Below are 17,167 nucleotides of genomic sequence, written 5' to 3'. Positions count from 1 at the left end.
ATTGAGTCTTAATTTGGCACAACATTCTCTGTTTCAGCAAATCTTATTTAATGCTGGAAATTTTTCAAAAATTCAACAATACACTCTGGGCAAACTGACTTCCCTTTCATTATGTTGGTTACTGTTTTTGCCCCATTGACTTCTATTATAATGACATTTTTTGAAATGCAAAGCCTTGACAGAAAATAATCATGCATTCTTGATTGTTGGCAGTTTTCCCTGTTGGCAAGAGGTAAAACTTTTCATTTTAACTGTTCATCATCATTTGGCAACATTAACGCTTTAGATAGGCCTGTGCAAAAAAAAGGTTCTGGCTTTTAAATGGAGTTATATGGGGTAAAACAGTAAATTATAGTCTGCATGCCTTTTTACCTCCAGGGAAAACCAGCAAAATTCAAGAATGCTGTTTGCTATTTGCTGTCAAGGCTTTGCAATCAAAAAATGTCATAATAATGGTAGTCAATGGGGCAAAAACAGTAACCAACATAATGAAAGGGTTACACAAGGGTTAAGGCAGCAAGATTTTTATATATATTATTTACAGTGTATACGTTGAGGTTTTTCATTTAAATGAGAGTTTGTAGTACCAGTCATGTGAAAGAGACATTATTAATTTCAATATCTGTGGCTTTGTGTTTCGACTGATTGTTTAATCTCTGAACTCTCTGATTATACTGGCAAAACACCAGGATCTTCATCGGGCAGCACAGCTCTTCTTCCGGCCCCTGGCAGAGTATTTAACTGGACGGCAACTCTGGTGAGAGACGGGGGGCGGGACAGTGACCTCGCATACCGATTTGATGGACATCAAGCGGCCAAAATCCCAGACTGGGTCGTCCCACAGAATCTAACAGACCAGTTCACCATAACCACATGGATGAAGCACGGGCCGAGTCCAGGACAGAGAGCCGAGAAAGAAACACTGCTCTGCAACTCTGACAAAACTGGTGAGAGAACGAAATGAAATCTGCTGAAAAGACCAGTGTATGAATGCTAGGAGGTTATATATAATGTCCAATTGATGAGCCAGTAAATCCCTTCGCTCAAATGCAGATGAGCCAGTGGCAGTTCAGTATTAGTTGCACAGTGACCTGCAATTTCTCATAACACAAGCAAATAGCACATAACAAAGGAAATGTTTCAAGGGAACCCAAAAATGTGATGGACCCAGCTATTGTGTAAGGTTATGGTTACTTAGACTAATAAAAAAAAATAAATAAATAAATAAATAATAATAATAATAATAATAATAATAATAATAATAATAATAATAATAATAATAATAATAAACAAAAGATTTTAGTGTTGGGTTGTGGCTGGAAGGGCATCCACTACGTAAAACATATGCTGGATAAGTTGGTGGTTCATTCCGCTGTGGCGACCCCTGATTAATAAAGGGACCAAGCCGAAAAGAAAATGAATGAATGAATGAATGAATGAATGAATGAATATACAAAAGACAAGGGAAAGGAGTAGTCGGGGAGAAAAAATTACTAAGGATCACCTACAACTTCACTGAGCAGCAGTCATGGCACAATAAGAAAATCCCAGCTCAGTCACATTTTTGGGTCCCCCGACACATTTCCATTCTGTTCTGTGCTATTTGCATGTGCTGTGAGAAATTGCAGCACATTTTCTTTATTTGTTTGCATTGTGAAAATGTGCAGAGTGTTTTCATAATGTGTTTGCATTGTGAGGATTTCCAACATGTTTGCTCTCCAACTAATGAAGATCTTCACTTAAGTTGCTGGTGTTTTTATAACGCGTTTTATTAAATTGCTGGCTAACACTTTATTTTGATGGTCCAAATGAGTATTAGTAGACTGTCTGCTTAATATCTGTTGATACAGACATTCAATAGACATTTAACTTAACATAAACTTTCCAACTACATGTCAACTTACACTAACCCTAACCTAACAGTCTACTTATAATCTAATGAGAATTAGTTGGCATGTAGATGCAATGTAACTTAAATTCAACAAATGGACCATCAAAATAAAGTGTGACCCATTGCTGTACATTAAGCTCTCTTGGCCACCGTAGAAAAGCAATCTCACAGATTTCATTGAAAATGTGTCTATAAGATCAAACTGCTTCGTTCTTTCAGTTTTTTTAATTACATGACCTTGAGAATAATGTTTTTAAAATACTGTAAGTGGTAGATTATAAGGATATGTATTGTATGCTGGTATATGATATTACTAAATGGTTGCAATATAGAGGACACATTTTTATTTACAATGTAAAACAGATCAAACTACAAGAACCATGATACAAACCTAATCAGCAAAAGTTTCCACTCCTAATTTCCACCAACCTACAGTATCCTACATCCTACAGTAATGAGATTAAACAGAGCACAAATATTCTCCATACCTTCTACACAGAAAAGGAAAAGCTCTATAAAGTATTCCCCAAGACTAATAGCCAGCTATACTAGCCCCAAAGCACCACTGACCTGCCGACACTTTTCAACAGGGTTAAAGGAAATGGTTGTGATCAGAATTATATCCTACAGTAATGAGATAAAACATAGCACAAAGATTCTCCAAACCTTCCACATTGGAAAAGAAAGGCTCTAGAACTTAGTCCCCAAGACTAATGGCCCGTTTCCACTGAGTGGTACAGTAAGGTGGTATGGGTCACCTTTATCAGGCTTTCAATGGTACCTTTTTGGTGGGTGTGGTGTATGACCACACGTTTCAGTCGACGTCATTCTCACTCGAGGAACTGTCAAAGTAAAGCTGTACGGGTCGTTCACATATTAAATGAGAAGCACTTCTAACAAAACAGAAACTTCATACACAAATACTTGAACATGATTTGATTATAACTGCAGATCAATGATAGTGTGAAATAGCCTACTGTAATGTCTGCAATTACATGAAATAAATAAATGCAACATATAAACATGTACAAACCCTTACAGTCTCCGATATGCTACCAATTACAGGAAAACTACACACAGCATAAATTTAGTACTTATTTGGGTTCAAAAACAACACGCAACATATAGCCCACAGTCAGAGCAAACTTCTCATCTGTATCTTTAATCTTCACCAGCACATGTAGCCTCTGTTAAAAAGCATTTCAGTCATTCAGAGTTCATAATAGTCCAAAAGGCGGTGATAATAGTTAAAAATGGCAGTTTATTTATGTTTTAGGTTGCTGAAAGAATCATTTGCTCCTTTGTTTTTTCGCGTGTCACTCTCGCGTTTGTTTGTTTCTGAAAGGATTGGATGTCAGAAGCACTTCAATAATCACGTGCACATTAATATCATGAGCTCAAGTTTGATATTTACAATATAAATATATATATATATTTATAATATAAATATATATATCTATTTATAATATAGACGCGCACGCTCTCTCTCTCTCTCGAGAAAGCGAAACGAGGTTTGGTTGAGCTCAGGTTGACCATCGCTCATTATTATATGTATACATTAGAATCAGAATCAGAAAGAGCTTTATTGCCAGGTATGCTCACACATACGAGGAATTTATTTTCTTGACAGAGCTTCTACAGTGCAACAGAATTACAGAGACAGGACAAAAAAAACAGATAATAAATATACTTTAAAAATATAAGTAGTGAATGCAAACATACAAATTAACAAGTGTATGTACAGGTACATTACTATATACAACGTTATATGTGCAGCTGTTATGTGCAAATTGGCATGTAAAGTGTGTTGTTAAATAAGTGTATATGTGTAAAAGTGTATAGCAACTAGTGATGTTGGTTTCGCAATTATTAGCATCAAGTGTTCATGAGATGCATTGCCTGAGGGAAGAAACCGTTTCTGTGTCGGGCTGTTCTGGTGCACAATGCTCTGTAGCGTCTACCAGAAGTTATAAGTTCAAAGAGACAGTTATTATTATTACGGTGTAATGTCTTGGCTGTGTAATTAAAATGGTGCTTCCTTTGTTTTCATTCCTGGCATTCCTGGCTTGTGCATGAGCTAGTTATGCATCTCTATAAACCAATAGTGTTCACCTTATAATACTCGTTTGTTGTGCTTGGTACACTTTCGAAAGGGTACGGTTCACTTTTTGGTACCTTTTGACAGTGGAAACGACCATAAAAGTGTACCGAACTGTACCATATCGTAACATACCACTGAAAACGGGTCATAATAGCCAGCTATACTAGCCCCAAAGCACCACTGACCTGCAAACGCTGCTGCTCTTTTCAGCAGGGTTAAAGAAAACAGTTAAGATCAGAATTTAATTTGAAAAAGCCAATTGCAGCTCCACTTCCAACCATGTTAAGTTGAATAGAGATCTTTCCTGTCAGGATCTCTATATAGATAAACACACCAAACGGTGCCGTTTCTTTTCTCTCAGGTTTAATTTAACGATATTATCTGGTATGTCAAGAGGTAATTGTATTCTGTGTCTGTCTGTTGACCTCTCTGTGCTCTGTCTCTCTCTCTTTCTCTCAGAGATGAACAGACACCATTACTCTCTGTATGTGCATAACTGCAGGCTGGTGTTCCTGCTGAGGACGGACTACACGCAGACCGACTCCTTCAGACCTGCAGAGTTCCACTGGAAACTAGAGCAGGTATGAGAGATTTTCACACCAGGAGCTTCAGTTCAGCTGAGCTTCAGATGAATACAAAACAATTCTTTAGATAGTATGAATATTCCCGAAGGATAGAACTAGACAAGTGATAGATGGATGAAAAGTGGAACAAACAAAATGGATAAAACAACAGAGACAGAACAGTAGGCAGAATGATAGATCTACAGGTAGAATGATAGATGGATCATTTAATAGAATAGTTAGAACTATAGATAGATCAGCAGAACAAAAAAATGACAGATGGATGGGACAACTGGTAAAGGGATAGAATGATCGATAAACTGACAGCTAGAAAAATAGACTGATAGAAATATGATATACTGTACAAAACAACAGAGCAATAGAATGCTAAACTAACAGACCGAATGACAGACAAAGCTATAATGACAGACTGACTGAATTAGACAAACAGAATGACCGATACATAACATGATAGATAGATTGATGGATAAATAAAACAACAGGGAAAAGGATAAAACACAGAAAGACAGAAGAAAAAGAAACAAAAAGAGACAGTATGGACAGACAGAAAGACATACAGAACCACGGATGGACTGACAGAATGATGGATGGATGGACAGATGGATGGATGGATGGACAGACGGATAGATAGAACCTCATGAACTGATGTAATGACAGAACAACAAACATATGGATGGAAAGAATGACATAAACAGATGGATGGACAGATGAAATGACAAATGGATGATGGAAAGAAAGACAGGATGACAGATAAATAGAATTACAGAACGATAGACAGATAGATAGATTGAACGATAGACAGGTAGATAGACAAAAGGAACGTCAGACAGATAAATACAGACAGACAGATAAATAGAATTACAGAGAATAATAGATAGATCGATAAAACAATAGAACAATAAATAGAACGATAGATAGAATAGAATAAGGACGATAGATAAAAATACAACAGACAGACAGACAGACAGACAGACAGACATTTTCATGCATCCACATGGACAATGCAAACATCTACATTCACATCCCATGGAGCGAGAATGCGGAAAAACCTCCATCCCCTTCCCCTACTCTTCCCCCTCACCCAACTCACAGAAAGGTTTTCTTAACTCACAGAATGGTCATCTCAAAGTATGAATGTTCTGTATCAATGCAAGTGACTTTTTGCATCATGTTTGATATCATTTGAAATGTCTCAGTGCGACTGGTACAATGTCTATTTCTGAGAGTATGAGACCAATCAAAATAATAGATATATAGCTTCAGGTAACTTTTGAACCACTGCTAAAGGTGGGCCTTTACCTAGGGGCTTCTATTCAAATTACCATTTGCTCCCTATAGGCAGAAACTCTTCAGATCTAACATGCCACTAAATGCAAATACCTTTTGTTGTTCCACACACACACACGCACACACACGCACACACACACCTCTTACCTGAAGGAGATTCCTGGTTTGACTATTTAAGGAAATGCCTCAAAATGTTCGGCGCGATTCTGTAACCAGATCAGCCCGTAATGTGGAGCTCTTCTCATGCTCTATAATACGTATATTTTGAAGTCAGGTATGCATCTTTTGATCTTAGATCTATCTTTGAGAATTTGATGTCTTGTATTGACTGTTTATAATTATTTATTATTATAATACATACTAACCTGACTATTAAATTGTTATATTTGAACGCATTCTGCTTACTCTGTAATTATTCATTTTAGTAGATTACGCTGTATCCTTGTTTGCGCTTTTCCTGCGTCAGATCAGTGGACGGACTAAAATCTAGTTGGAGCATTGAGCTCACTAATTGTATTTTAGGCATCTGACTGACTCTTGATATTGTGTACTTAAGTGTACTTAAGTGGAAAGAGGGTTGATTCGGTCCAGGGCAACAAGGAATTGCATGACTAACCTAGATAAGGTACCCGACCCTTGTTTGAAAGTAATATTATTCTAATTTAAGTATACATGGGAAACCATGGGCTTGGCTAAACCAAAATGAATACAGAGTACAGTAGTCGGTTACATTTATAACAATGGCCTAAACCTCTGATTAGAAATGATATTGTATTTACTCAAGGGTGTACATCTAAGGGGGACTAATCAAAAATATTTTAGAATGAGCAAGCATAGAAGCAACCATCCAAAAGTATTAGTCAATTACCTCTGTTTAATAATCAAGACTGACAAGAGTGTGACCATGAGGGATGCTATCGGCCAGAGCGATTCCTCTGAGCGACAAGAGCACCCGAATCAACAAATATAATAGTTACGAGTGAAAGCAAAAGGTTCAAACATTTATCCAACTTATATATTTATATAATCTTCTTAATGTTTTATGATTGGAGTCAGATAAAACGAAAGATAAATATTAATATTCTAAACCACCTCATACTCAAATTGGAGTCAAATTGGAGAGTTAAAGTTAAACTGAAACAACATTGTGCACTGGAAAAGGCCGAACACGCAGTGAACATTCATCCCCCAGTAGACACCTTCATTGGGCCAAACGGGTGGACCTTTGGATGGATGGATGGATGGATGGACGGACGGACAGATGGATGATAGACAGATGGGTATATAGATGGAGAGATGAATGGATTAGTAGATGAATGGATGACAGACATGGGTATGTGGATGGATAGATGGATAGATAAATAAATTGATGGATGGAGAAGTAGATGGATGATAGACAGATGAGTATATAGATGGAGCTAAATGATAGATGGATTAGTAGATGAATGGATGATAGACATGGGTATGTGGATGGATGGATGGATGGATGGATGGATAGAATAATAAAGACCAAATGATAGAACAATAGATAGAATAAAGATAGACAAATAACAGAAACAGATCAAGAAATAAATAGAATAATAGAAAAGTAGATCGATACAGCAGTTATGAACTGTAATGTGTTATTGTGTGATCAGTGTTGTGTAGATTCACAGGTCTAATGCAGGTTAATTGAATCCACCAACATCTCCAGCATACAGCAATCCTTCAGTTAGTCCACCATTAGCCATATAATTATGCAAATATCTGTGAAGATAAAGCCTCAGAGTGAGAAAGAAACAGAGAGAGAGAGAAAACAGCCAAGTCATTAAGAGTGTTTGTTTAGCAGTGAGTTTTCACAGACAACCAAACACACCCGCAGGAAGACTTCATTATCTGAGAGAACAAACACACAAATGCGGCGACACACAAAACTAAGGGCCCGCTGAAAGAACAAGCGCACCAAAGACCACTTAAAAACCCATCAGAAAAAATAGCAGGGGGGCTTTAAAACATGAACTCCTCCAACAGGATTTGCACAGAGGACATGAAAAGTCCTGCTGCCTTAAACCAGCCAACAAACAAACAAACAAAAGCTCAACATCAGAGCATTAAACTGCACAGCAGACTAGAGCTCAAGGGCGGAGAATTGGATGTGTGTGGTTGTGGGGGGAAGACTTCTAAAACTTTAAGATTAAACCCCCCACACTTTTTCATTGGATGGTTGTCTTGAGGTTTTCTTTGAGCAACATATATAAAAGGCAGAATTGTAAGACAGTATACATGATACACTGAAATGCTGAGTTCCACACAATTCCTACATGTTGACCAACACAAAAATTAGTTTAATTGTACAAATTTAATTGGATTTAAAGTAAAATAATTAAGTTGTTCCAAAAAAAAAAAAAATCTAGAATTGTGTTGATTCAACTCATTTTAAATCAGTAGTTTGAACATGCATGTTTTCATGACAGTAACTTCTGAAGTGAATCTAAAGTGTAAAAAATGCGGGCGTAATGAGATAGCTTGGCAACAGAGTTGAGGATCCAAGTGCAGTTTATTAAGAGAATAGTCAGGCAGGCAAAGGTCAAATCAGGGGCAAATAGGGGCATGCAGATAATAGGGATGGCTGATGTGAAACTGACATTTCCTAAAAGATCCTAAAGCGTAAATATTTAAAGTTCGATTGCAGTCTCGCGATCCTATACCGATCCTTCCCCTCTCTCTGCTCCCCATGCCTGTCAAAACTCTCTACCGTCCTATCCTATAAAGGTATAAATCCCGAAAAAAAATATGATATCGTAATAGACCACCCCTTTAAATGATGACTATGCCCTGCTGGAGCTGCTGTGTTACTGCCACATAAAGAGATTGCATGAATATGAAGCTGTGGTACTGTGAAAATGTGTAAAAACAGCATGTTGCTGCATTAAATAGATCTTTTTTTTTGAGGAAAAATGTGGACATTATTTATTAGTGAATAAAAACTGATATAACTAATAAATTAACAAACAAAAAAAAAACTGATTTTTAAATGATGACTACGGCCCTGCAGTGTTACTGTCACATGTAGAGACTGCATGATCATGAAGCTGTGGTACTTTTTCCTTTAGAACCTTCATTACCATAACTGTACATTTGCCGTTGACATGCACAGCATTAGAAGATGCAAAGAAAGATTCTACAGACATTTTAAGCATCAAAGAGTCTTTTCTCCCCCCGTGGAGAATGAGCTCTTGGAGATTCACCCCACCCTCAAATGAATCCCATAATGTAGTTTCATGAATGTATAAATGCATAACATAAGATACCGGTTTGAGGGTCCATTGACCCGAGGGAGAACATTTTTGGTCTTTGCACGTCTCAGACACTTCAAAGAACATGAGTGATCTTTTTATATCTTTCCTAAAGGCTTTTTCTTTCCTCTTCCCGCAGAGAGTTCTCTAATTAAATTAGTCTCTTTTTTCCAAATCTAAGACTTTCATTTAATTAGAAAGATGATGGTGTTGTGTTTCCATTATGAAATGGATATTAAAAGATATGCATATTAATGCAAATGTGAAGTTTTCTTGGACTAGCGCTGAGTATTAGCTCACTGACAAATGCAGTTGCAGTGTTTCACTGCAATTCACAAAGCATGTTTATTATATTTCTTTCCACAAAAAAATGTACCTCATATACAATTTTAAAGGTACAGTACACCCAAAAATAAAAATAAAAATAAATAAATAAATACTCATCCTGCAGGCCATCCAAAATACAGGCGACTTTTCTTCAATAGTATAATGAATATATAAAGAGTTCAGATGCAAAACCCGCTAAATGCCATTACCGCCAAAAATGAGAATGACACTGAGTGAATGCTTTAGGCATGTACTACATGTTCAACAAATAGTTTTGTTTGAAATCATCTAAATCACAGTGTCAGCGCATTCAGAAATAAAGCTTTGTTTGCAAAAGCAGCTAAACGCCACTTGCCTTTGACAGCAAAAGCCGCTATATCCCGAGAACCAATAAGAGACGCAAATTGAATCATGTTTTCAATGTAGCAGCACACTGATACGCCGGCTTTTATAAGGAGAGCATTTTATTCCTCTTTCAATTTCAAAAGACGGAGTTTGATGAGCTGGATGAGCCTGTCCGACTGTAAATGAATGGCAAATGAAAACATCCCATACCTCAAAACTCAAAAAGAAAAAGAAAAAGATAACTAAAATGTATAAAACTATACATTATTTAGATTACTTCAATAAATTATATATATATATATATATATATATATATATATATATATATATATATATATATATATATATATATATATATATATATATATATATATATATATATAGTAATGGACAATGCACAGATGTTTCACAATGTTTATACACTACATTATTTGAATCTAACAAGCTTGTTTACATTGCTCTACTTACATTAAACGCAAATCCCAAATATCAGAAATGACAACAGATTGTTAAGATTTAATTAGTCAATTTTAATGTTATTGGTTAATGCACTTGACCGATTTCATTAATTCATTTCCCTTCTGCTTACTTCCTGATTTATCAGGGGTTACCACAGCAGAATGAACCGCCAGTTACTTGACAGATGTATTTTTAATTTCAGGTGGTTTGTGTATGTGTTTTATGTTTGGTAAAATAATCTCTAATTGCATCTTTAGTGATTTTCAACTAACTACACTGTCTTGTCTCAATAGGTGGATTTAGAGGGTTTTGCATAAAAAGCACAAGTGGATTCAGCTGGTTTTGACGCAAAAGAAAATCTATCTTGTTAAAAACCAAAGAATTGTCTAAAGGGACATTAATGAAAAAAGGTATTTTATTTACCAGCTAATAACCTCATTATCACATATAAAATGAAACTTCTGAACCGAATCAGAGGAGCCTGATAGAAAATGCTCAGTTACAAGAAGAGAGGTCTGATGGATTTTGCATCTGAACTATTATTACTAACTATATATTTACAGTGCCTTTAGAAAATCATCATTACCTCTTGAAATAATCACTTTGCCATACAGCCTGAAATCAAATCATTTCTAATAACAGCAACTACTCCAGCCTGAAATGTTTTTAAAACCATCTAACCTGTGCATATCTACAACTTTATCCTGAAGATCTTTTAAAAGCAGGGCGGGACGTGAGCAAAGGTATAGATTTTCACAAGTGTGAGTGACAATTTGGTCCGAGCCAAGATATTCTGGAGATGCTATACAAGAATTTGGTTGAAAGTGTTGTGAGTTTTAACATGACTGCATGGTATGGACTGTTGAATTAGAGAAAAGCAATTAGAAAAATAGCAAAAACTGTAGTAAAAACTGCCAGTGCAATTGTAAGCAAAGCACAAAGACAATTAAATCAACTTTATTTAATGAGAATTAACATTGAAGACTGTTCTCATGCCTTAGATAGAAAATTTCAGCTTCTGCCATCAAAAAGACATTTTAGGCAACCTCAGGTGTAAGAAAAATGTGTATCAAATGTCCTTTGTGGTAATTTGAAATACTGGGTTTTAAGGATGATTAGAGTTTGAGTTTTTTTTATGTGATTTATGTGATGATATTGAATGTATTTGGGTTGCCAGTTTTCTGTGATATGTGTGATGTGAACGCTGATATGGTTGTGAAGGGAAGCCAAAGATAAATTTACACTTGTGGATAAAAGTAAAGGTGTGATGATTTTTCTATAGGCACTGTAGCTGAAACTGTGCTCCTTGATTATTTATAAAATGCAAGGTAATAACTAACGACACTATGAGAGTCCAAAAACATATTCAGGCAAAACAAAATGAATACCTGTTTCTCCTGATGATACATTAAGGTCTTATGTAGTGAAACGATCAGTCTGTGCAAGATACTGAACATTATTTATAGAGTACTGAATCACATTCAGTCTCTTGTATAGTTAAAACAATAGGTAACACTTTACAATAAGGTCTTATTAATAGATATTTCAGCATTATACTAAAAAAGTCAGAAATAGCTAAATCTGTTACATAAATAAAAAAAAAATCAGATTCTTAAAATAAAAACTTAATTTTTCAGTTTCATTAAAAAAAAAATAATAATAAAATAAATTCTCATTTATTTCATTTTTGCAAATTAAACATTAAAGGGCACCTATGGTGAAAAATCTACTTTTCAAGCTGTTTGGACAGACATATGTGCAGGTATGGTGTATAGACTGTCATATTGGGGTGATATAAACACACCCAGTGCTTTTTTTTTTTTTTTTAATTTAACAAAATAAAAACGGTGGACCAATTGGAGCGGTTTTCAGATCGACCACAACTTTACGTAGGAGAGCGGTCCCCCCACTCACCATTATTGATTGACAGCTGCGCGTATTAACATGTCTGGTAGTCACGTGTATAATCATATCAACAAGACCAGACATACGCAAAGCAACCGGGAATAAAAGGTCTGTACAGTTCGCTAGGATCATCAATCATCATCAAACGTGATCAAGAGTGAGTTTCACATGTTTAAAATGTTTTAAAACAGAGCATGTGTGTAATGAATTACAGCGATTCACTTCAGATTCACTTCATCAGCACAGCCGCGTGTCAGAACAATTATAAAGAAGACGCTTCAATCCCGGTTTGTGGATGTTAAATCAGGTTTATTTTGTACATTAATATAACAGATATCCATACAGCAGTGGAGATTAACCTGTATCCTGTCACATTTGCGTGCAAAAAGAGTGCAAAGCTAAACGGGCGCTCTATCCGTCTCTGTGTGTGTGTCTGCTGCGGTGTGTGTGTATGCGTGTGTGTATCTGTGTGTGCGTGTGAACTTTGTGTGACTCATCAATGCAACTGCACAACAAATGCTCATTGGTAAAGTTCTTACTGTAGTATTTCTCCCAAACGCTACGTGAGATCTGCTTCCTTTAAGTATGTCTGTTGTCTGACGCAGCCGAGGGAGGAGATTAAGGCACGCAGAAAGGCACGTAGAAACGGTGGGAGGACTAGCCTTAAAGGCGCAGTACGACAAAACAGACCCCTAGTGCAAAAATGTATAAAATAGAATCTTCCAAAATGTATAATGAATAATCTGATGGGTGTTTTGTGCTGAAACTTTACAGACACATTTTGGAGACGCAAAACACTTATTAAATCTGAAAAAAGGGCTAACCTAGGTGTCATTTAACTAAGAAATTAACAACACCTAACATTAATAACTAACTAACAACTAGCCAACTAATTCACAAAGCAAAAAGATTGTACAGCTGATATTAAAAATAGGATGACCAATAACATTACAAAAATCTGAAAAAAATAAGTTGTTGCTTACTGGACCATGAAAAGCTCTTGAGCAAAAACTTAACTTCTTAAGGCCTTCTATGTACATTTATTAATGTCTAACATTCATGTTGAATGTCTATTTTGGATTTTAATCAAGTATTTGAATATTGGCTAGATTTAACTTGGTGTAGATTTAAAATGTGCTAAATTGTGATATCGAATAAGTTCAGATGTAGATTTTTATGAAATAACAGGCAAATAAGAGCCAGATATCTCAACTATTTTGATGTAGGTTCATATTCTTGAACGACAGCTTGTGTCTCAACATGTTCAAAGTCACAACCTCAAAAAATAAATAAAACAATTGTACCTTCTCAAAAGGACGGAAAATAAGTACTTGTGAAAAAGAGGTGATTCACACAGGAGTGAGATCCACAATGTTAAAATGTCCAGTGAGCTTGGCTTTTGAGCAAGTGAGAGAAAAAAAAAGCTGTCTCTCTCTACCTCTGTCTTTCTTGCCCTCTCGCTCACTCTCTCTTTGATAAATTGCCTTGCCATTAAGTGGACTTTGGCTTAGTGTGGCTATAAGTCTTTTACCAGCTTTATCGATTGAGCGCTGTGCATTTACTGAACACACACAGAGAAAATATCACAGAACGACGATCTGCTCTCCGGGGATTTGCTGGACACACACTGTTTGTTCTGCCGTCGACGAGTTTGAGGAACAAATCATTTTGCTGGATATTCATCAAAATCACTAACTACAGTAATATGCAGCCTATTTGTCAAATAACAGTAATTAAATGGCTAAATTTAGATTAAGATTATTGCATGCCACAACTGCTGTTCACCAGCTTCTCTCAAACACACACACAGAAAGAGAGAGAGAGAAAAAAATAAAAAAATCAATGTCTGTCCAGAGACAGAAGCAGAGAGGAGAAGAAAACTGAATAAAATTCAGGACGAATACCAGTATAAAAGTATAAAACAGAAATTTTATAAGGAAAAGAAATCAATTTATTCAAAATAAACACATAAACACACACAGCCTATGTGCACAGAGAGAAGCAATCGATTAAAACAAAAACACTCGTTTTGTAGAATCTCATAGCATTTGATCAATAAAGAAATGAAGTACCATTATTTATATACAGTGCTCAGCATATATAAGTACACCCCTCACAAATCTCTTTTAAATTCATATTTTTAATAGGAAGCTTTACAATATTATATTGGTTCATATACAATAGATTAGTCAGTACTGAAGCCAACTCTAGAGCTTATCTAACAAAATAACTTACGATAACGGTCCAAAAACGTGTACAGCCAAATTTATTTGTTGTATAAAAAAATAATTAAATAGACATTTAAGAAGAGGAAAAAAGCAACAAAAAAAAACCAAAAAAAAAAACAGAAATTTTAGTTACAATTTTTTAGGCTGTAATTTTTTTTTTTTTTTTGCAATATTTTGCTTGAATTTAATTGTATTATCTTTCAATGTCTAAATATGTTATGTTTAAATTATTAATTTAATAAATATATCTGTTTAATAAATCTGTTTGGTTTAAATGCACCAAAATACATTGCTTATATTCTCTGTGAAATGGATGAAAATTCTTTTTCAAAATGGGGTGTACTCAATGCAGAGCACTGTATATTGTTGTGATGCACTGCTAAATGGTTGTTAGGATGTAGGGGTATTTTCATCCCTTCTCTCATCAAAATTTTTAACACTGAATATTAGTATATTAAGGTGTTATTTTATATTTCCTCCTAATTGTCATTACTGTATTGTAAAACACACACACACATACATACACACTCACTGGCCACTTTATTAGGTACACCTTACTAGTACCAGGTTGGACCACCTTTTGCCTTCAGAACTACCCTAATCCTTCATGTCATATATTCAAAAAGGTACTGAAAATACTCCTCAGAGATTTTAGCCCATATTTACATGATTGCATCACTTAGTTGCTGCAGATTTGCCGATTGCATATCCATGATCCAAATCTACCGTTCCACCGCAGCCCAAAGGTGCTCTATTGGATTGAGCTCTGGTGACTGTGGAGGCCATTCGAGTACACTTTGTCATGGTCAGGAAACCAGTGTGAGAGGATTCGCGCTTTATGACATGGTGCATTATCCTGCTGGAAGTAACCATCAGAAGATGAGTACACTGTGGTCATAAAGGGATGGACATGGTCAGCAACAATACTCAGCTAGGCTGCGGCATTGATACAATGCTCACCTGCTTTCATGTGTTTGATGGCAAATTCTGACCCGACCATCCAAATGTCGCAGCAGAAATCGAGACTCATCAGACGAGGCAACGTTTTTCCAATCTTCTATTGTCCAGTTTGTAGCCTCAGTTTCCTTTTCTTAGCTGACAGGAATGGCACTCGGTGTGGTCTTCTGCTGCTGTAGCCCATCTGCCTCAAGGTTGGACGTGTTGTGCGTTCAGAGATGCTCTTCTGCATACCTCAGTTGTAACGAGTGGTTATCTGAGTTACTGTTGCCTTTCTATCAGCTGAAACCAGTCTGGCCATTCTCCTCTGATCTCTGGCATCAACAAGGCATTAGTGCCCACAGAACTGCCGCTCACTGGATATTTTCTCTTTTTCAGATCATTCTCTGTAAACCCTATAGAGTTGTTTGTGCATGAAAATCCCAGTAGATCAGCAGTTTCTGGAATACTCAGACCAGCCCATCTGTCATCAACAACCATGCCACATTCAAAGTCACTTAAATCACATTTCTTCCCCATTCTGATGCTCAGTTCAAACTGAATTTACTTGACCTATTATATAAGTAGACATTTAAAAACATTGGTATTGCGTTTTCTAAGAATGAATATTAATGTCTCATTATTTTTATTGTGAGATACTGATCAAACTAGTCACGCCGGAAAAATCATCCATACAAAGACCCCATAGCGTTTGTTCTACAGAGAAAATTCAGCCATATGTGCCAGCGAGAACATATTTCTCAGTTCTCAAAAATGTACACCAGGGCACATTTTTAAACACACACACAAAAAAAATGACCTTATCCTAAGCCTTATTCTCAGTTTTTGCTACAGTATCTTCTATATCCCCTCTCAACAGATTTCACTCTAAAACAGAGGAGCTGTGGAAAGAAAGGCATTGTGGGAAAGGACAAATGAGGACTTTGGTGGGGGGGGACTTCAATTTGGTAGCAGAAAGTCAGACAGTGAGGAGAAGTGAGAGGAGGAAAGACGGATGGCGAGATTTCGGTGGAGATGAGAAGTGTCTGATGGTGTGGTGTGAGGCTGTAACCATCAGTTCCACTCGACTCCACGACCCAGACAAACACATACACAGACACACAAACACATGCAGTGTGTGACAGAGCGAAAAGAAAGCGTCTGCTAGTGTGTGTTTTTGAGTGGCAGGAGTCCAAACCAGCCAAACGCAGACAGATAATCCCTCATCACTGCCATACAACACAACACAACACAGCACCAAGGTGACGAGAGATGTTTACTTTAAACAATACATTAGTTTGGCAAGGAGAGTACACTAAATAATAAACAGTTTCCATATTATGTGTTCATCACTTTTAACTATTAAAATGCTAACAAAAGGCCCTTTTTCATGCTTTTTAAGGTAGAAAGAAAGAAAAAAGATCAAGGTCTCAATGCGATTCAAAAGTAGAAATAAATGGAGCAAAATAATAAATTAAATCATGAATCACAACATATTTACCTAATTTATAGATATTTTTATAGTGTAGGGCTGCAGAATATATTGTTTCAGCATCAATAACCCAACATACACGTCGCAGCATGTGCAATGTCCAGTCATAATTTTACTTTGTACAATAGTTTGTCATTGCAAATTTCATCCATAATATAGTGAAAGTTTATCATTTGCGATTTAAGACCTCTGAGTGTTAATAAAGGGGTGGTATCTACGATATCATATTTTAAACTTTAGTTGATGTGTAATGTAGCTGTGTGAACATAAACAACATCTCAATGGAATACACTCAATGTTCAATGCAAAGGGAGACATTGACTTTTACAGAGTTAGC

The 17,167-nt window shown here is 36.2% G+C and overlaps 1 protein-coding gene across 1 annotated transcript in view; it reads left to right on the top strand.

Moving 5' to 3' along the window:
* clstn2b (calsyntenin 2b) overlaps nucleotides 1–17,167 on the top strand; it is a gene marked incomplete at its 5' end in the record, with an annotated part of 106,412 nt that overhangs the window by 49,967 nt on the left and 39,278 nt on the right. The window contains 2 exons of the mRNA XM_056473731.1: nucleotides 690–947; nucleotides 4,452–4,573. Coding sequence (XP_056329706.1) covers nucleotides 690–947; nucleotides 4,452–4,573 — 380 coding nt within the window. The remainder of the gene's footprint in view (nucleotides 1–689; nucleotides 948–4,451; nucleotides 4,574–17,167) is intronic.

The sequence above is a fragment of the Danio aesculapii genome, chromosome 15, assembly GCF_903798145.1.
Source record: "Danio aesculapii chromosome 15, fDanAes4.1, whole genome shotgun sequence".
NCBI classification, from domain to species: domain Eukaryota; kingdom Metazoa; phylum Chordata; class Actinopteri; order Cypriniformes; family Danionidae; genus Danio; species Danio aesculapii.
This window is presented reverse-complemented; position numbering and strand designations above follow the sequence as displayed.